The sequence below is a fragment of the Gopherus evgoodei genome, chromosome 8, assembly GCF_007399415.2.
Source record: "Gopherus evgoodei ecotype Sinaloan lineage chromosome 8, rGopEvg1_v1.p, whole genome shotgun sequence".
Lineage (NCBI taxonomy): Eukaryota > Metazoa > Chordata > Testudines > Testudinidae > Gopherus > Gopherus evgoodei.
This window is the reverse complement of record NC_044329.1, coordinates 20,667,681-20,689,509: the sequence shown is the minus strand read 5'-3', so window position 1 is coordinate 20,689,509 and position 21,829 is coordinate 20,667,681. Positions and strand designations below refer to the sequence as shown.

General features: G+C 42.7%; 1 protein-coding gene across 3 annotated transcripts in view; it reads left to right on the top strand.

Annotated features, from left to right (window-relative positions):
- Nucleotides 1-298: 298 nt before the first annotated feature.
- Nucleotides 299-21,829, top strand: part of CREBRF (CREB3 regulatory factor) — a 32,769-nt gene continuing 11,238 nt past the window's right edge. The window contains exons 1-5 of one of the 3 annotated variants that reach the window (XM_030571651.1): nt 299-450; nt 10,730-10,805; nt 11,127-11,316; nt 13,084-13,209; nt 14,756-15,821. In XM_030571651.1, the coding sequence (XP_030427511.1) occupies nt 11,203-11,316; nt 13,084-13,209; nt 14,756-15,821 (1,306 nt within the window). In that variant the 5' untranslated portion in view covers nt 299-450; nt 10,730-10,805; nt 11,127-11,202. Of the gene's footprint in view, nt 451-10,729; nt 10,847-11,126; nt 11,317-13,083; nt 13,210-14,755; nt 15,822-21,829 lie in introns of all 3 variants that reach the window. The other 2 variants (XM_030571650.1, XM_030571649.1) reach the window with 2 other exon arrangements.

The following is a 21,829-nucleotide window of genomic DNA, read 5'->3' as shown; positions in this document are numbered from 1 at the left end:
AGATCCCTCCCATGGGGTTGGAGCCCCTGCAAAGCTTAAACTCCGAACCCTGGCAGGCATACTCCAGCACTTGAACTTCTGAAGATTGTTATATGCAGCTCAGAATTCAAGGGTGAGGAACTTTGGCCTCTCCTGGAATATCCTGTATGGGTAGAGGCACTAATCACTCACACCCACCCCCACTGGGCCCCTCCAGAGACTTATCAATGTCACATGACAGAGGAGTCCGTGCTATGCAGCTTCAGATAGACCCTGTGCATTGATTGGCCTGCTCTCAGACCCCCCCCTTCCCACGTGAGGAGGGCGAGTCACGCGATTTCCGGGAACCCGTCAGGAAGAGACATAAACAAAACAAACCCCAAAGCAGCATGGAGGGTCCGGGCCCGAGCGGGATGGGCGGCGCCCCCTACTGAGACATCCCTTTCCCCCGCTGGGTCGGGGGGACGCCAGGTGAGGGACAGGCTGGGCAGGGAGGGGTCGTGGGGTGGCGGTAGCAGCAGCCTCTGACAGGGCGGAGGCTAGAGAGACTGTTGCTCTAGTAGCCCATGGTAGGACAAGGGCTGGGGGCAGCGGTGTGGAGGCTGGTACAGTCCTTGGCGAGGCGGGAGGGGGGCTGCATTTATTGTCCCTTTAACCCAGCAGAGGGGTACAGGGGCTGCATGCAGAGTAGATCAGGAGAGTCGCTGATACATACAAGGAAGGACCGGGGTTCTGAGGCCAGGGCACTCCCAGGATGAAAAAGGGGTGTGTCTGCCTCCCATCCCCTCTCTTGGTTTTGGAGAGGCGCATGGGATGGGGGAGGTGCCACGCTGATAGAGATGTGGAGGGCAGCAGACACTTCCCCGTGCTCATTCAGGGGGATAGTTAGTTGTTGGTTGTATGATAGGAACAGCCCCGTGCTAGGCAGATGTCTGAGTTTCTCTGCTTCCGAGATTTCTGACCCGTTGGCACAGTTGATTGTACTGCTGTCGTTTCTTAGGCCTTTGGTGTGTTTTGAAATGAATGACTGCAAGTTAGTAGCAGAAGGAGTTGAGAGACTGTAAAGGAAAGCAGCAGCATGCAGGGCTTGCACTGAGTTAGCAGTGGCCTGTCGGCGTCCATTGCAACCTACGTCTACCAGGCGTCTGTGCCGTGGCAAGGGGAGCAGAGCCTGCACTGTAGGATCCTGGGGATTAAAGCACCTTCCCTCCAGGGGCTTTGTGGGTTCTGGTAGTATGGATGAACAAGTTGCTTAGCCCTCAGTATATAAGGGATCAGTGCAAATAGGGGAGACAGGCGACAACTGGGTGGGAAACGGGTGAGGGAGTCTCCCAACTCAGCTCTGTGTATCTAGTTTGTGGTTGTGGGGCGGGGGATCCGTGGGTTCCTGGAGGAATCATAGGCTTGTGACAGGCCTGGAAAGCAGCTGGAGAGCCGTCCTTATTTCCTCCCCTGTAGGGGGATTTGTGGGGCGAACCTAGCTGCCTGCGAGCCTCCTGCCCCGTCGTCCTCCTCCAGGAGAGAAGAGTTGCTGCCTACGGGCACCCCAGGGGGCGAGGGAAGCCCCCCACGCCTGGCGGCTGTAGCTGGTGAGAGTAGGTTCCATTATCCCTTCCCTCTGAAGCGAAGTAGTTCCCCCTCCTCTTCCTTTCCTTTGGAAGTGGGGGAGCGGCACTGCCTAGCTGAGGAGCCTATGAAAGTGATTTGTTTACATGTTGCCTCACACTAGCTTGAAAGAGCCGCTGGGCGGCTGAGTGGCGGCGTTGCAGGCCAATGGGTGCGAGCTTGGGAGATTGTTTGGCCAATCAGGTTGGGGAGGGGATGGGGCTGGCTGTGTCACGGGTTAGGCTGCGCTCGGTGCTGGTTGGTGGGGCGGCCATGTTGGCTGGGAGGTGTGTTAGTGGGTCAGGAGCAGGGGGCGAGGCCCAGGCATAAGGGGTTGGCGAGGGGAGACAGCGCCTGTGGGCCCTGGGTCGGAGGTGGGGGACGCAGGCGGGCGCAGCCAGGGATGTGCTAGGAATGGTAGTTCCCTTCCCCTTTGAGGTGGTGGGGAGAGGCACAGATAGGGCTCCGGGACGATGCAGAAGGGGGACATGCCTGATCCAGGTGATTGGGCTGGAAGGTTGAGCTCCTGCTGTCTGAAGACAAGGGGGTGTCAGGTGGCACATGCTGGACAAGAAGTAATTTACAAAACTGGGAACACCCCCTTCTTCTGACTACCCCACACATATCCAGACCGGTTCCCCTAGTTACCCTCAGACTCAGGGCAGCCCTAATTCCCTGCTGCCACTCGCAGGACTTCTCATCATTAATATTGTTTGTTTGTATCAGAAAACTTAGGGTAAAACATCTTCATTTATTGTTAAGGAGACAGATACTCCATAACTTAGTTCTTTAAATTATGTTCTCTCTCTTTGCATACTTAAACCCTGCCTCCTTCCCTCATGAGTCTGTTCACTTCTGGCTTTTGTAAATGAGGAATAATCATACACAATATTGATGTTCTACAAAAAAAAGTTTGATCTAAAATTCAGAAAATGTCATAAACTGTTCACTAACTATTCTAGGAATGTGGAGTTTAATCCAATATTAATCTGAATCACTTCCCTTTTAAAACAAATTAAGGTGTTTATCTAAGCATGAGTTTTCTGATCGTCCTTCTTTCCGTCTTTTCTTATAAATAAGAAAATATTAACATTCCATGAGATCATTCCTATAAGGAGCGTTGTGTTGATGGATCCTGGCACAGAACCTCTTTCAAATCAATGGATCACCAAATAAGTAGACTTCTGCACCTACAAGGACTCTCCTCTACTTCAGTGGGCTTTTAGCTGGCATCTGCTTGCCAGGGAGCTTTTTGTATGATTAGGGCCTTCCTACTGAATTACTCCGTCCCTTTGAGTTAAGAGCATGCCCTAATTCAGGGGTCAGCAACCTTTCAGAAGTGGTGTGCCGAGTCTTCATTTATTCACTCTAATTTAAGGTTTCGCGTGCCAGTAATACATTTTAACATTTTTAGAAGGTCTCTTTCTATAAGTCTATAATGTATAAGTAAACTATCATTGTATGTAAAGTAAATAAGGTTTTTTAAATGCTTAAGAAGCTTAATTTAAAATTAAATTAAAATGCAGAGCCCCCCAAACTTGTGGCCAGGAACTGGGCAGTGTGAGTGCCACTGAAAATCAGCTCGCGTGCCGCCTTCAGCACGTGTGCCATAGGTTGCCTGCCCCTGCCCTAATCTCATCCATGTGATTTAACAGTTCCTTAATACAACTGTGGCATGTGCATAGGTGAGGCACACTATTTTTTTAGAGGATTATTTTCAGTAATTGATCCAATAATTAGTGTTTTAATTTCAGGACCAGAGTTCTGCTACCTTTCATTCTGAACTAACCAATTAAAACGTTCCACTTTTTTCAAACTCCAGTACAGACTAGATTCTTTATTTTAAGTTTTTAACTGTACGTACTGAAATATTAATTTCTGGATTGAAAGCACATTAGGCCTGTTTTGTTCACAGTGTAAATCAGGGGTAACTCCTTGAAGTCACACCGGTGTAAAACCGGTATAAGTGTGATGAGACTCGACTCTACGGTCTTTCAAGCTGTAAGAGACTAGAAATCGAAACAGAGTAATAAAAAGGTGGGCTGACATCTAGGTTGCATATGTCAGACAGCTTGCGTCTGAGCACAGCTGAAGTACTGGGTTTTTTAATAATAACATTTACACTTGCTTTTTTTTTCTTTTTTTTTTTGAGTAAGAATAATGGATGTAGATTCAGAAGTTTTTTTGGTGGGGGACCTGCTGCATGTTCATTGTGAGCAGCCTAAATAAGGGGTGGAAACTGCTAGGTCTGAGATATTTTAGGTGGTTGGTATACTTGGGATTGTCAACTAACCTGATATAGTTGATGCTGAAGGACAGTGGATTATGATCACATGGCCTATAAAACTCATTGCTTGATGGTATAGCTCCTGGAGTGAGAAATGAGTTATAATTCTGAGTACTTTTCGAGTGCTGTACAAACACTAGCTAACTTATAAAGGATTATCCATGTTTGATAGAGGAATTATTTAGTGGTCAGAGGAGACCATCTCTGATACATCATACCACTTAACCGTATACCCCAGTTTTCCCAACTGTATAATGAAAAAATTATTTATCTGCATCAGAGAGATTCCTTGAGGATCAAGCATATAAAACTCTATGAGAGCATTTGTTTGAGGTACAGTGGAACCTCAGAGTTACGAACACCAGAGTTAGAAACTGACCGATCAATCACATACCTCATTTGGAATTGGAAGTATGCAATCAGGCAGCAGAGACCAAAAAAAGCAAATATTGTACAGTACTGTGTTAAATACAAACTACTAAAAATAAAGTGAACGTTTAAAAAGATTTGATATCGTAAGGAAACTGTTTCTGTGCTTGTTTTGTTTAAATTAAGATGGTTTAAAAACAGCATTTTTCTTCTGCATGGTAAAGTTTCAAAGCTGTATTGTTATTTTTCAGGTGTAACTTTTGAAAGAACAACCATAACTCTTTGTTCAGAGTTCCAAACTTTTCAGAGTTAGGAACAACCCCCATTCCCAAGGTGTTCGTAACTCCGAGGTTCTACTACAACAGAGAATAACCAACATCTAGGAAAATCTGCCTAACGGATTGGTGCTAGGGGATGATTACTTGAATTTATTGCCTTAGGCTTTAAAGTGTATCCTGTGCCATAACTCATTTTAAGAAAAAATAAACACTTTAGTTTTTGTTCATTTACATTTCCTACAGGTTTTTGGATGGCATAGGCAATTGGATTATATTTTTATGAGTTGTTAATGGATAAATTGACTACACTTGCACACTTCTTGGCTATAAAATATGTGAGTTTGAAGCATTTTGTGTTGACAGCAATTAATCTCATAACTTTTTTTTTGTTTCCGTAAATATAAAATATAATTCCACAATAGGAGGACTTAGAATAAGTTTACATTTCCCTTTACTCAGGGGTTTCTGAGCATTAAGGATTTCTTCCTTCTTTGCGCCCCTCACATCCTCCTCAAAGACTCTGCTCTACACCCTGTACCCTGCACTGGCAGAAGAGTGGAGACAATGACTTCATATTCTACATCTCTATAGCATTGTTTATACTAGGACACGCCTTCCAAAAGATCAGTTATATAATTGCCTAGTTTTGTTTTAGTTTCCTCTCTTCATTGTTCTGTTTCTAACAGTGAATTCCCTTGAAACGTAAGCAGAAGAAACCAGTTAAATCATTATCTCTTGTGAAAGTAACTCTTTTTTTTTTCTAGTTTTACAATACTTTGGTAAAATCCATATACTAATTAATTCCTTTCACAGTTAAAATTGATTCCTAAAAGTATAAAAAGATCTTAAGAATTAATTGAAAGCTTTAATAACTTGCCTGAAAATAGTGTAATCTCTAGCACTTGAATACAGATGAAAATACAAAACAGTCTTTCACTGTTGCACCTAACCTGCTGTAGTTTTCCACTTGGTCTGATGAGGTTTTTCTTGAGTAAGGCCACGTCCAGACTAGATATTAAAATCGATTATAGATACGCAACTTCAGCGACGGGAATAACGTAGCTGAAGTCGAATTTCTAAAATCGAGGTACTCACCCATCTGGATGGCGCTGCATCGATGTCCGCGGGTCTCCGTGTCGATTCCGGAACTCCGTTCGGGTTGATGGAGTTCCGGAATCGATGTAAGCGCGCTCAGGGATCGATACATCGCGTCCAGACTAGACGCGATATATCGATCCCCGAGCAATCGATTTTAACCCGCCGATGCCGCGGGTTAGTCTGGACGAGGGCTAAGATGTCCATGCAGCAGGTGTTCAAAGGAAAGTAGTGCTGGTAGTATTAGAGTTTAAAGATGTATATAGTGTAGTGGTTATAGGAAGAATATGAATCAAGATATCTGGGTACTATCCTCAATTCTTTCACAGACTTGCCGTGACCTGGAACAAATCACTTAACTTCCCTGTACTTCAAATTCCCTATCTTTTTAGAAGAGGGATAATGATGCTTACCTTTTGAGATCCTTGGGCTTAAGATGCTACTGTTTGAAATATGTTGCTATTAGCACCTGCAGCAGCAAAACAGTGAGGCAGGTGGTGCTCAATGATTTAAAAATATTAATTAGTCTGATATGTCCGTTCAAACATCAAGCCCCTTTCCCCACCCCAAAATGCACAGAAAAGTTAACACTTTATTACAAAAGGGATAGGTGGTTGGAGGGTTTTTTAAGAATCTTAAAGTCTCTTTGAAATATGACATGCAGTGAAAAAGCAGTGATCAGTTGCTGGCATCTGTTAGTCTGCTTATGTAATATGCAGAAATTAAGCATGCCCAAATAACCTTTCAGCTATTTGGCTGAAATTCTTGCATAAGGATATGCGTTCAAATAAACTATGAATTTAGTCTTAATAATCTAATACCATACTCTTGTTGTAGTCGTTAAAGTTATTAATAGTATGGATCACTGTTTTGTGCAGTTATAGTCCAGTGGATGCCTGCTTGCAGACAAAGGGTTCTGTTTAATACAGTGGTGGCCAACCCATGGCCCATGGGCTGCGCACGGCCCGTCAGGGTAATCTGCTGGCAGGCCGCCAGACAGTTTGTTTACATTTGCGTGGCTGCCCACAGTTCCCAGTGGCCGGGACATGCTGGCTGCCGCTTCCCACAGCTCCCATTGGCTGGGAACGGCGAACTGCGGCCCATTGGGAGCTGTGGGTGGCCGTGCAAATATAAACAAACTGTCTGGTGGCCCACCAGCAGATTATTTTGATGGGCTGCAGGTTGCCCACCCTGGTTTAATAGTATCACTTAACAGATCTCAAAAATCAGTCTGATTTTGTCAAATAGAAATGTTGGGAGCGTAATCTCACTTGGGAGAGGGGGCAAAGCAACTGGAGCTGCTGGTTCCTTCTTCTGAGGGAAAGAGGCAAACCTGGAAGTAATGTGATGCTAGGGCCTACTACTTTAAGATGAAGAGTGGAAGAATTTGCTAGCAGAAGAGTTCAGCAGTGCAGCATTTTCTTAAAATGTGGGAGGAGAGCTGGGGAGTAGAGTGTCCTGAGCTGTTGCTTGCTTTTCAGGGTGGGAGGAGAAGCCAAAAGGCATAGTGATTCAGATTGTGCTGCTGCAGTTTTATCAGGATCTTGGTGTTGGAGGAGGTGAGGGAAATGAGCCTCTATGCAGGTGGATGCATATACAGGTTTGGCAGGGGGAAGTTTCAACGTGTAATTATAAACTCATAGACATTAAGGCGAGAAGGGACCATCATGATCATCTGTTGTTGGAGGAAGACATTCCACCCTTCAAAAAAAAAAAAAAAGATCCATCTTGAGTGGGTTGGGGAGAGAAACAGGAGTGAGACTTAAAATATAAGAGAAGAGGTATAGAACAGAACTTAATGTAGGGAGACAAATGGGGGTCAGGGGGAAGATATGGATAATGTTGTCCATAACAGAAAACAAAGTGAAATATACTCAGGAAGAGGAAAGAAGCTGTAACAAAAACACAGGAGACAAATCTAGTTAACTTGGAAAAAAAAAAAAAGATTGTTAATGCTACAGCTAAGTACAGTACACACACCTAGCACATACTGTTGTTCTTCGTAAATGACATGGACATAGTTTTTGGGGATGTGACATCTCTGGCATTCTTCACTATGCTGATAGGCTTCGTCCTCAGCCTAATAGGTGTTTGGAGAAACTTTCAAACTATATTTCTTCATCTTCCAAATCATATACAAATATTAATATCAGTAAAATATTGATTAGTATACATGGGAAGTCATGAAAACTTGTTTTCTCCTGCCTTTCTTCTGGTATTAAAAATGGAACTTTGACATTAATAGCAGCTGAAACACTTCTCATGGTAGTGAAAATGTAATTGTTTATGTAATGCACTTTAACTCTGTAACTAAGTGCGTAGCTGCTGTGATAATAGACACTGTGCAAGTCCTTAACAAAAGTTATAGCTATACTTACTATTTTCAAACTGTATCAAATGTGCATCTAACATCACAAACATGAAATAGCAATCTTGCTCATAACTAATTAAAGTACAAAATTCATATTGCAAATTGAGGTGCACTGTATTTTGTAAAGCCATTCAGCTAGATTATCCTGCAGTTGTTTGGAAATTTCTCTTTGGGGTTTCTTTTGAGTGAATTTAATGCTGGTGAAAGGTGATGGATTTACGACCTGGGAGAATAAAATACAACACAGAAAGTGGCAATGGGAGCTCCCCTGCACTACCACAGTAGTGTAACAACCCTGACATTGGAGGGTCCAGCTTGAAAGTTGTCTCTGTGGTTCATTTAGCATTTCTGTTAAGATCACCAGCAAGATAATCAGTTAGAAAAGTGTGTTTTTATGTTTAGGAACTGATTTTACATTAATATTTCCTTTTTACAAACTCTATTGAACAGGGGTTGGTTATGACTTTATGATCACAACCCACGTGGGGCATCAGTGATTTAGAAGTGAAAAGGTGTATTACATTACCAATGCCCAGCATCCTTTAATGTTTATTTAAGGAATTAATGGAACTCTCTTAAAGGGCAAGTACTCCCATACAACTCTGCAAGTGTGCTGATCTTCACTATTACTTATACTCCTGTTGTAGGCCCCCCTTCAGGTCTTTCATTCATTCAAATTTGTATTTGTATATGAAAAAGAATGATTATTTGAATACATTCTGCCTAGTCAAGTAAGGGCACAAGATGTTTGAGAATATGATGCTATGAGTTTATGTTGGAGATCAACAACTACCATACTTAAATTTATGAGAATTTGATATGTTTCTTAATAACCATCATAACACTTGCAGACTCTGGAGATTGAGGAGCAGAGAAGTTTTTGGGAAGTGTCAAATCGTTACTGAACCCATTGTGATAGGGCTTGGGCAAAATTCTGTCCCAACTTTATACCTTGTGTATCAAAGGCAGTGAGGTTGTTTGGATTGTAAAAAGGCAGAATTTGACCTTAACACTCCATAGACTTGCAGTTTCAGATATTCTGGATGCCAAAAATCATTAGATGCTGGCATATTAAGTTTATAGAAGATAAAATTGATCCCTTTGAACATACAGAATTGCAAAGAGACTCTGACATGCAGATTGGTATTGAAAGATGAGATCCATTTCCTGAATCCTTGTGCCCCCCCCCCGCTACAAATATTAAAAGCGAGGCTCCAAAATGAGTTTCCATACTGTTTTTAAAATTAAAGAGCAAAGTTTTGCTCCTGCATTAGATGAATGAGCAAATCTATTTTGCGACCTAATGTGAAATTTCACAGCATTGAGCAAGCCGGCTCTGTAGATGTCTCTTTTCAGTGCACTGAGACGGACAAGGGCTGCAGATGTGATGCCCTGAGGCAGTCTGCCAAAAAGTTTATACATCAGTTGACACAAAAATAAGAGATTGTTGGAAATATGAGGGTAGAAAGAAAAGCTTACTTCAGAAAAGACTGGCTGGTTTTTATTTGACATCTAGGCCCTAAAAGGGGTAGCTTCATTGGAAGCATTTGCATTGTCTTACTGAGGACCTGTCTTGCCTAGTTAAAATTTGGGCTATGTTTAACTTTGTGACTTTTTATGTTTGTTTTATATTTGTGACTCTGTGATTTAAAAACCACTTTATTTTGCGGTGGCACGAGCTTTATTTGCATTCTGTTTCACTTACCTTAAGATATAAATGACTTTTTAAAAATACTAAATTCAATGTACAAAATGTTAGACTAACTCAGTGGGAAGGAATAATTTACCTTCCTGTGTTAGTTTGTCTATAAAGGGGTTCTTTTTTTCCTGCTATGTTTACTCTGCTGTTCTAGAACATTTCTAGTGCTATTTCTGCGTTTAAAAAATGACAAACTTTTAAAAGGGAATTGTGTGCAAAATAAAAAAATATGTTTCAACTGATATTCCTGCACTATTGTTTCAAGATTCATAGTTGGGATTTTGGTTCAATACTCATACAACACTGCTGCTGTCTGATTTATCTAGGCAGTGCATATCATTCCTTGAAGAGACTTTCATGTTTTGGGGGGTGTGAGAAGGAAGGCCAATAAATATTTGGCCAAATTCATTCCCACTGTAACAGCCTTTGTCAGTGGAATTACACCAGGAATGAATATGGCTCTTTAGTACTGATGTATAAATCAGTTTCTCCTGCACTCACCATCATTTATCTTCTGAGCTTTTTGTCATATTTGCACCAAGTACTTCGCTTTTTCATAGCCTTGCTTCCTCATGCTGTTACAAATGCAGGATTGTCTAAATAAGATCTCCTTTCCAATCATGCATTTGAACTATCCAAGGGATTACAGAAGATACTGAGTCAAGGAAATTACTATTGAATAAATTGGATCAAAACAATCCAGGCCCAGGCAGAAGTCAGTGGAAGAGTAACGAAATTGGAATTGGCCCAGACTTTAAGTTCCAATAAGGATGTTCCCCTTTTTAATAGTGAGTGTGTCTGCTACACTTCCCTTCTGCCACTAGATATTACTGCATGAGAAACTGATTAAACTGTAGCAGGAGGTGGATGGGCTGAACTTGTAAGAGAAGGATGGGGAAAACACTAAAACAGGTATGCCCTCAATATCCACTTTGGAAAAGATGATGATTACATGAGTCTCATTCTAGAATTTATTGACTTTGTGATGTTAAATGTATGAAGACTGTTGTTTGTATTGACCCAAAACTATGCTGGGCACTTTCCAGACATGTGAAAAGACAGTCTCTACCCTGAAGAGCTCGCAGTCTAGCTAGAGGACATACAAACACAGTGAGGCAAAAGGTAATGGAAAACAGTCTGAACTAGCAGCAAGGTTTGCACAGGTATTGTTTGTTCCAGGCTTTTTCATTTACACTAGGGTGCGGGAGGAGAGGAGAACTAATTCTTATAGCATGTTCCAGCATGAGGTCTATTCAGTTTTGCGGGGGATTTTTGTTTTTTGCCTCCTCAGAAATGATCATGTTGGGATAATAACTTTTTTTCTGAAGGGGGAAAAAAAAGCACCTGTATTTTTCTTTCTCTCTTTTTTTTTTTTTGGTGGCTCTTTAATTTGTAGTGTAATAAAGGTTAACTTTTGGTGTTTGGTCTGTTCATTTTACACAGAAGTCTACAAAGAGAGAAGAGCTCCATGTGTGTGAACTGAAGTTATTTCAGGGAAAACCTCTATCCCTTTCATTGCATGAGTTATATGCTACCCACTGACACTGAAGTAAAGCTGGAAAGGAATCCAAAAGTGAAGAAAACAAGAAGTTTGGAATTGGATTTGGGGGATCTGGGCTTGGAAATGCCTCAGGTAAGCCTGGTGTGCATGTTATGGTTGATTTACTTACGTAAAGTATTCCCTCCACATGCATACACGGCTGTATTTTTAAAAGTACAGTTGAATTACAGGATTCTTTTGAGCTAATGAGGAACCTTCAGAAGAAGAATATAAATTATAACCAGTGAGATGCCTTTCCCAATCTGCTTTAAGTTAAAGCCAAGATGCTGGGTAGAGTCAAAACTGTCCCCTTCTCAGATTTTACTTTATTTAATAATAAAATAATCATCAATGGACAAACAAAACTAAAAACTCAAGTTTTCTCCTCCGGTTTGACCGCTCTTAGAGTTGTTAACTCATGGCTGCTTAACTCATACTCTAGCTACTCGTTCTAGAGAGCCACTTTTACCTCTCTGTCTGTGGGCGTAGGAGCCACCTGCAGAGTGAACCAGTGAAACACACTTATCATGTTCCAGCAAGATCACCACCTACTAGCAAGGTGGGTTTTCAGGCAAACACCACAAATCATGACCTGCTAGTGTCCTAATTCAGAAACCTCTTGTCCAGTTCATTTCAAATTGTATAGAAGAAATTTTGACTTCTACCAGTCTGAGTCCAGTGTGACTTCTTTTGTGGATTTTAGAGGGAGACCAAAAATCAGGCTTGTAGCAGTAACTTATTTCAACCTTAGCTGCCATTGCTTCATAGCATTGTTTCAGTTTGTTTTGTTTGTTTTTAAACTGGCTGTTGGTTTTGACAGAGCATTACACTGCCCCATGCTTGTGCACACAAATACGGAGATATAATTGGTCTGGTTCTCCAACAGTCTTGTATCCCAGTGTGACTTCTCTGGGAATACTGCACTAAATGCTTACCCTTGCTGCGAAAATCAGTATAGAAATTCCATAGAATTTCTGGGCCTTGGTGGTGATATGACTGGTCATGTAGTCTCTGTCACAAAACAAGATTCAGCAAAGTTGTCTTCCTGATGAGGGTAGGTGCCTGGAACAGCCTTTTATTACTGCAATGATTCACATACCAGCCCAGCTCTAGGTGAGAGTGAGAGTAATCCAATGCTGCTTCCTCCCTAGCTCCCAGGACTAATGAGTGATGTCTCTTTGGGGACAGGGTGGAAACAGTAAAGCAGGAGTAAAAAATAAGGACTAAGGGCAAAAAGCAGGAAGTAATCTTGTTACTTATAATTTCTGTGGCCAGTAATCCTAACCTAACTGCAAAATGTTTCTACGCAAAGTTCCACCTATTCCCCCAGTACATGTGCAATTGGTTTGTAATAGAACAAGTTGGTAAAATCATCAATCTCTACCCAGGATTGAAATAACTGAGGTGTACTTAAAGCTTCCAGGACTAGAATAGTAAGGGTGCTGCAAGGCAAGATTAAGGCCCACTGATGAAGCAGTGGATGAAAAACTTAGATAGTGCCCATTCACAAGAGTATTGGCTAGAGCCAGGGGTACTAGTCTGTCACTTCTACAAGCACTAAAATTTCACTAAACTCACCAAACAACTGAGAATTTCAAGTCAACAACCAAAAGAATAAATGAGCAACTATCTAGCAGCTACATAGTGGATACAAATTTTAGTGTCTCATGTGGGTAAAAGCACTGGATATCGTTTACTGGCTGTTTGCTTATTTGTTTATCTAAAAGTCTTCCAAATGCAAGTATAGAACAAGTTCAAAGTTGAAGTATATGGGGTGTAGGAGTGCGCATATAATATAATATGTATATATTTATATAACTTTCGTAGCTTGCTTAACAAAATCAAACAATTTTGTTGTAGCCCAGTGTGAGCGGAATGGACCCTCCTTTTGGGGATGCCTTTCAATGCCACACATTTTCAGAACAGACGCTGACGAGCACAGATCTCTTGGCAAATAGTTCAGATCCAGACTTCATGTATGAACTAGTAAGTTACTTTGTTTTTTCCCTTTGGGTTACACCTTTCTTTCCTATGTAAATGAGGGGATGGTCTATAGGGAGCTGTTCAGTGAAGGTCTGCTGTCTGATTATTCACTTATTTCTGACTTAGCCCCCAACCACCAGGCCACCAACTGGGATGTTTCCCACTTACAGGAAACTGTTAAAACTAACCATCAGCAGAGGCTTTATGTTCAGGAGCCTCAGATTGACAGATAGGTGTATCGCTGCTGGGATGTTGTTTGCAGACATAAGTCCCAAGCAATGTAGTCTTGTCTAGGAAAGACATTACATTCCTCCAAGTTGAGGATGAGACACATGAACAGAACAAAATGTAAACTAAGCTTATGTTGGAAATAACTAATTTTTCCTATACCAGACCTACATGGACTAGGGAAAAAGATTGCTCATATTCATTATTTGACAGATCTGGCTAGAACAAGATTCTTCAGGGTTGGGATATCTGGCATTGGTAATGGCTGGTATGTGGAGCCCTGCTTTTCTTGGTCACTTGTATAAATCTGACCCAGCTGAGTAGGGAACTAAAGTAATTTCCATCTGCTGGCTTTTTTATATATGAAATGAATTGTTGGTCTTAGTCCAGTTCCCAGTGGCCAGGTGTGCAAAACCCCATAGCACAATTGGCCAGTACCCTTGTTGGCAGTCTCAGCAGAGAAGCCCAGAATTGATGGTGCATGGAAACTATGCTCCTGCCTTTCTCGTAAAAAGATTCTTTAGCTCAGGGGTGGGCAAACTTTTTGGGCTGAGGGCCACATCTTGATGGGGAAATTGTATGCAGGGCTGGGGCAGGGGTTGGGGTGCAGGAAGGAGTGTGAGGTGTGGGAGGGGGGTGCAGGAAGGGGCTCAGGGCAAGAGATCGGGGCAGAGATGGGGTGCAGAGTGTATGAGGGGGCTCAGAGAAGGTGGTTGGGGTGCAGGAGGGGTTCAGGGTGCGGCAGGGGGCTCAGAGCAGGGGGTTGGGGTGTGCAGGGTGCAGCAGGGAGCTCAGGGCATGGAGATGGGGTGCAGGAGGGGTGCGAGGTGCAGGCAGGGTGCTTAGGGCAGGGAGTTGGGGGGTAGGGAGACGGAGGGCTCTGCATGCACTGCCCTTACCATGCCTCCAGGTACCTCCCCCGAAGCTCCCATTTGCCACGGTTCCCTATTCCCAGCCAGTGGGAGCTGTGGGGGGCAGTGCTTGGTGGCAAGGGCAATGCACGCGGAGCCCTCTGACCCCCCGCCCAGGGGCCACTTCTGAGAGTGGCGCCAGGCCTGCGGTGCCACGGGGGGGGCAGTACCACAGGCCGTAGTTTGCACACCCCTGCTTTAGCTCAATGCTGAGCTACTTGTGCTATGTCTGGTTTTGGGATAAAAAGGCCTCATGTGCCATCAGGCTGGCACACTTCACCATCACTCAGTGTTTGGGGGGGGGTTCTTTGTTTGTTTTGGGGATTTTTTTGTTTGTTTGTTTTTATAGACCATCCAACCGCCTGGTCTATAAAAAAGTGTGCCTTGTTAACTTGTTTTATTATGCACAGGACAGAGAAATGGACTATCAGCAGACCTCCAGAGACAACTTCTTTTCTATGGAGGACTGCAAAGATATTGAAAATCTAGAGTCTTTTACAGACGTCCTGGATAGTGAAGCTGCTTTCACCTCAAACTGGGAGCAGTGGGACACAAACTGTGAAGACTTAACTAAGTACACCAAACTAACCAGCTGTGACATCTGGGGAACAAAGGAAGTGGATTACCTGGGCCTTGATGATTTCTCAAGCCCATACCAAGATGAAGAGGTGATAAGTAAAACTCCAACTCTGGCCCAGCTTAACAGTGAGGACTCTCAACCTGTGTCAGATTCACTTTATTACTCAGATTCACTCTTCAGTGTAAAACAAAACCCTTTAACTTCTCTGTTACCTGGGAAAAAAATCACAAGTAGAGCTGCAGCCCCTGTGTGTTCCTCAAAGAACATTCAGGCTGAGGCACCTTTGTCAGACTATGTTCAAAAGGCAAGCAAGCCCACTTCAAGCACACAAATCATGAAGACCAATGTGTACAATAATGAGAAGATGAACAGTCATGTGGAATGTAAAGACTATGTTAAAAAGGCAAAAGTAAAGATCAGTCCATTACCACAAAGCAGACCAGTGTTGAGCCAGGCACATGCAGATGCGGCAAAGGAGAATACCTGCTATTGTGGAGCTGTAGCAAAGAGACAAGAGAGGAAAGGGATAGATTCCCTTCAGAGTCATAATACGCCTATTTTGCCTTTTAAAGAGACTCAGGAGCTGCTCCTCAGCCCACCCCAGGAACCTCCAGGGCTAGTTGTGGGGGAGAGCAGCCTTTCTGCCAGCACATCTGTCTCAGATCCTTCACAGAAGAAAGAAGAGCACAATTATTCTCTCTTTGTCACAGACGGTTTGGGTGAGCAGCCAACCAAAGGAGACCCTGAAGAGGATGAGGAGGATGAGGAAGATATTGAAGATGAGGACCATGATGAGGGGTTTGGCAGTGAGCATGAACTGTCTGAAAATGATGATGAGGAAGAAGATTATGAGGAAGACAAAGATGATGACATCAGTGATACTTTCTCTGAACCAGGTTTGTTGAATGTTGTGGTATATTAGGAGGTGGGCAGCTCTTTCTGCCAAGCAAGTATTGGGGGGAAATATGCTTTGGAATGATTTATAGATATAGATGGCAACACTTTACTCTTACATAGGATCTTCCATCCAAGGATTTCAGATGCAAACATGAAACCTCAGAGCACCCGATTAGGTAGGTATTCTACCTGTTTCACAGAGAAGGTCAGGGTCACACAGTCAGTAGTAAAATCAGGAAGAGAGTGTAGAATTCTTGACTCCCAGCTTACTAGACACTACTGGATGTATCTATCCATCCCTTTCCTGGGCTGGGATGTATTGAGTCAATCTCTTGATAGTGGGATACACGGAGCCTTACAGCTCTGTGATAGGTTGTTTCTCGTAGTGTATCAAGTTGCCTGGGTATCCCATGTGAAATCAGTTGATAGTCTGTCTAGATCAGGGGTCTCAAACTCAAATCACCACGAGGGCCACATGAGGACTAGTACATTGGCCTGAGGGCTGCATCTCTGAAACCTTTTCATGCAACGATACAAAAGTATAGTCAAAAATGAAAGAAATGAAAAGTAATATAGTATGCTATTAAAAGTCAATATATTAACTTTTAAAAAACTGTAATGTGAAGCGGGTTTTAATAAAATATAAGCACCTGAAACTATTCCTTATGTGGTCGGGGCGGGGGGGGGAGCTTGGCTGCTGGTGGAGTCGGCGCCTATGGCAGGCTGCAGGAAATAACTCTCCGGGCCACATGTTTTGAGACCCCTGGTCTAGATCCTACTGGACAATTGTCCATAATACACAGATCAATCCTATAATTGTCCCTAATTGGCCTGCTGTTGTCAGTCTCCGAGACCAAGCATTCAGTGGGACTGTGGAGACAGAACTCTTCTCTTATCTGCAAGTAGAAAACAGAGAACTAACCCTCATCTGGAAGGTGACAATGCAGTAACTGTTATTGTAAAGGTTAACTGTAAGGAAAGAGGCCTGTAGCTAAGGGGCTTAGTTTTATTAGTGGGCATACAACTTTCTAGCATAGAATAGACATTAACAGCTTTTACAGACACTCGACAATATATAACTTTGGGGAGGAAACTCAAAAGGCAGTTAAAAAATTCCACTTTAAATCAGCAATCTCAGTCAAGCACGTTTGTAAGGAAGAAGTCATGAGTAGACCTTGTATAAAACAGTGTATTGGGTATTCAGTATGCTCTATATTACTTCTGCATGTACATTACAGGTCTTTATTAACATCCTCTAAGCTTTCCCCCTTCGTTGCTTCTTTAGGGAATCCACTCAACTTATTCTCTTTCTGAAGCATTGAGTGGCTTCTGTTACATTTTTGTGTGGTCTGACTTTATTGCCGTACTGTATAACTCCTGGACCACTGTGCCACATTATTAGGTTCCCAGGTTTAATAATATGTAATCTTGAAAAGGATTTTTTTTTTAATTGCTAGAATTTCAGTTAGTGGCATTGCTTTAATTGCTCTTTTGAAAGTTTTTTTTCTGACCAGCAATCCATTCCACCTTCTATTAAATACTACTGCTCTTTCATGCAGCATAACTAAGAAACAAAAAAACCTCTTGGCCTATAAAAGCTCACTGGAGCTTCAAGTAAATAATGAAGGTCATTTATTCCAAGCGTGGAACTAAAAGATTAAATCACTATCTAGTCTAATTACACTGTACCAGGATTTGTGTTGCTTCTTTATTTTTCTAATCCTGCATGGAGCTTTGGCTTCGCTAAAGTGTATCCCAGGCTAAACACACCTAGATGGGAAGGAAGGAGTGGTGAAACAAGCATAGAGCAGAAAGGTTTTTCATTCTGTTATATTGAAACTAAAGGTAGAGAGTTAATTTTGATACAGAGATGCATTTCACTGAAAGGACAAAGAACATACTGTTTTTATTGACTCCTATCATGTATATTTTCTACTTTGATTCACCTTTCCCTCCACCACTCCCTGCACTGTATTTCTGTGGGTTTATGAAGCACTGACTCATCTGAAACAATGATAAACTAATAATCTGCATGCTCCTTCATTATCCATAGTTTAAAGCAGTGCTTCTCAAAGCTGGTCCGCCTCTTGTTCAGGGAAAGCCCCTGGCAGTCCGGGCTGGTTTGTTTACCTGCTGCATCCGCAGGCTTGGCCAATTGTGGCTCCCACTGGCTGCAGTTCACCGCTCCAGGCCAATGGGGGCTGCGGGAAGCCACAGCCAGCACATCCCTTGTCCTGCACCGCTTCCCGCAGCCCCCATTGGCCTGGAGTGGCGAACTGCAGCCAGTGGGAGCCGCAATTGGCGAAACCTGCAAACACGGCAGGTAAACAAACTGGCCCGGACCGCCAGGGGCTTTCCCTGAACAAGCAGCGGACCGGCTTTGAGAAGCACTGCTTTAAAGGACATCCTAAAAGTGGATGGCCAATCTCTATTGAGCAACAACTGTTTTGAGGTCTTATCCTCCTCACCCAGTCATTGCAGAGGCACATCTTATGTGCACTGCATCTGCAGCTGAAAAGAGGGATAATCTAGTATATAAATGAAATTTACACTTTGGGCAGGGGTTGGTGACTCAGTCTATTTAACTACATTCTCCTTTTGTCAGGCCAGCACTGAGCTGCCTTTCTGCCATGGAGGGCAGGAGTGTAGCTAATGTATGGTAAGAGCATTAGGAGCCCAAACTTCAGCAAAGGTCAACTGACATTGCATGGGATTCCAGGTGGGTTGTCTAGGTTCTCTCTCACACTAGCTAATAGAGGACCAGCTGTTTTTAAAACAGAATTTCTCTATGCCTTTTCCATTATACAGGTAATAGAACTAGGGCACTATTTCCTAAATTTATATATGTACCATTTCTGAGCATTCTAGGCTCTACTTTCCTATAATACTGAGAATTGATGCAGCACCACTTTCTTCTACCGACCTAGGAGTATTTAGGCTAGGATACACTTTGGAGTAGCCAAAGCTCCATGCTGGATTAGAATATTCAGTAGAATAAGAGGAGGCACTAGCTGGTTCATCTGAAGTCTAGCTGGTAAATTGCTTAGAAAGACTGGGAACTGCTGATTTAGCAAGATGTCAGGGTGGATTGATTTAACTTTCAATCATGATATAGATCAGCAAGCAAGAAACATTTAATCTTGATCTGCATTTTACTCAATTATTTTTCTAAAGAAAGGTTGATTCTTATTAGTTGCAGATCAACATTTTTAATGGTAACTTACTAGTTAAATGTAGCCATTACACTAAATTTAATAGATCCTTTGAATAGCCAGGAGCATAACTATACATATATGTTAAGTTATACAATTGCTTAAATAAATACATTTGTTCAGTATCTTAATTATTACATTTTGTTATGTTAGAAAATGATGAATGACACATATATTATTTACTAGATTAATATGTTGTTCATGATTTGTGTCCAGATGCATTTGGATGGAAATAGGAATTCAATTAAAATGCCCCAAAACTGCACAATATTTTTATTAGTTTAAAAAAAACCTACCTAAAATGTTCTGGGTACATAAGAAAGATTTATGAAAACATGTTTTGATATTTCAAACTGATTTATTAAATAAAGTCTTATCTGTAGTTAGTGAATTGAAATGATTTTCTTATCACTGTGTTCAAGATTTTAGAACTAGTAGATCTCATGCAGCTCCCACTCAGTTTCTTGACTTTTTTAATGAATTAGTCATTGAACTGACGTAGTTGAACAAACTGAAATTAAAAAATATTCTCTCTGAACCTGCAGAAGCTACTACTGGTGTCAAATGCTGGGTTAGCATTTCAAATTTAATTTTAAATAAGTTTATTTTTAAAGTATGAGTAAAATACTTGTTTTTAAATTATCCATTTTTATTCACCCTACAAAGTTTCTCAAGCTCCAAAATGTTCTTGCCAGAAAACCAGGTCCAGAAGGATTTCTACAGACTTGTATACTTCTTTTTCAAATCCCTGAACCCTAATAATACTGGGTAGTTATAGGGAAACAAAATGGGGTAGGTCACAGAGTGCATTTTAAATCCTAAACAAGAGTGCAAGGGTCTTTCCTTATCCTTACCATGAATTATGTATCAGAGGGTAGCCGTGTTAGTCTGGATCTGTAAAAGCAGCAAAGAATCCTGTGGCACCTTATAGACTAACAGACGTTTTGGAGCATGAGCTTTCGTGGGTGAATACCCACTTCCTCAGATGCATGTAATGGAAATATCCAGGGGCAGGTATATATATGTGTGCTAGCAAGCAAGCTAGAGATAACGAGGTCAGTTCAATCAGGGAGGATGAGGCCCTGTTCTAGCAGTTGAGGTGTGAAAACCAAGAGAGGAGAAACTGGTTCTGTAATTGGCAAGCCATTCACAGTCTTTGTTCAATCCTGAGCTGATGGTGTCAAATTTGCAGATGAACTGAAGCTCAGCAGTTTCTCTTTGAAGTCTGGTCCTGAAGTTTTTTTGCTGCAGGATGGCCACCTTAAGGTCTGCTATAGTGTGGCCAGGGAGGTTGAAGTGCTCTCCTACAGGTTTTTGTATATTGCCATTCCTAATGTCTGATTTGTGTCCATTTATCCTTTTCCGTAGAGACTGTCCAGTTTGGCCGATGTACATAGCAGAGGGGCATTGCTGGCATATGATGGCGTATATTACATTGGTGGATGTGCAGGTGAATGAACCAGTGATGGTGTGGCTGATCTGGTTAGGTCCTGTGATGGTGTCGCTGGTGTAGATATGTGGGCAGAGTTGGCATCGAGGTTTGTTGCATGGATTGGTTCCTGAGCTAGAGTTATTATGGTGTGGTGTGCAGTTACTGGTGAGAATATGTTTCAGGTTGGCAGGTTGTCTGTGGGCAAGGATTGGCCTGCCACCCAAGGCCTGTGAAAGTGTGGGATCATTGTCCAGGATGGGTTGTAGATCCTTGATGATGCGTTGGAGGGGTTTTAGCTGGGGGCTGTATGTGATGGCCAGTGGAGTCCTGTTGGTTTCTCTCTTGGGTTTGTCTCGCAGTAGGAGGCTTCTGGGTACACGTCTGGCTCTGTTGATCTGTTTCCTTATTTCCTCATGCGGGTATTGTAGTTTTGAGAATGCTTGGTGGAGATTTTGTAGGTGTTGGTCTCTGTCTGAGGGGTTAGAGCAGATGCGGTTGTACCTCAGTGCTTGGCTGTAGACAATGGATCGTGTGATGTGCCCGGGATGGAAGCTGGAGGCATGAAGGTAGGCATAGCGGTCGGTGGGTTTTCGATATAGGGTGGTGTTAATGTGACCATCACTTATTTGCACCGTGGTGTCAAGAAAGTGGACCTCCCGTGTAGATTGGTCCAGGCTGAGGTTGATGGTGGGGTGGAAGCTGTTGAAATCATGGTGGAATTTTTCCAGAGTCTCCTTCCCATGGGTCCAGATGATGAAGATGTCATCAATGTAGCGTAGATAGAGAAGGGGTGTGAGTGGACGAGAGCTGAGGAAGCGTTGTTCCAGGTCGGCCATGAAGATATTGGCATATTGTGGGGCCATGCGGGTGCCCATAGCAGTGCCACTGATCTGGAGATATATATTGTCATCAAATTTGAAATAGTTGTGTGTAAGTATAAAGGCACAGAGCTCAGCAGCCAGTTGTGCTGTGGCATCATCAGGGATGGTGTTCCTGACAGCTTGTATTCCATCTGTGTGTGGGATGTTTGTGTAGAGAGCCTCTACATCCATGGTGGCTAGGATGGTGTTTTCTGGGAGGTCACCAATGCATTGTAGTTTCCTCAGGAAATCAGTGGTGTCGCGGAGATAGCTGGGAGTGCTGGTGGCATAGGGTCTGAGTAGAGAGTCCATATATCCAGACAGTCCTTCAGTGAGAGTGCCAATGCCCGAGATGATGGGGCCCCATCATCTCGGGCATTGGCACTCTCACTGAAGGACTGTCTGGATATATGGACTCTCTACTCAGACCCTATGCCACCAGCACTCCCAGCTATCTCCGCGACACCACTGATTTCCTGAGGAAACTACAATGCATTGGTGAC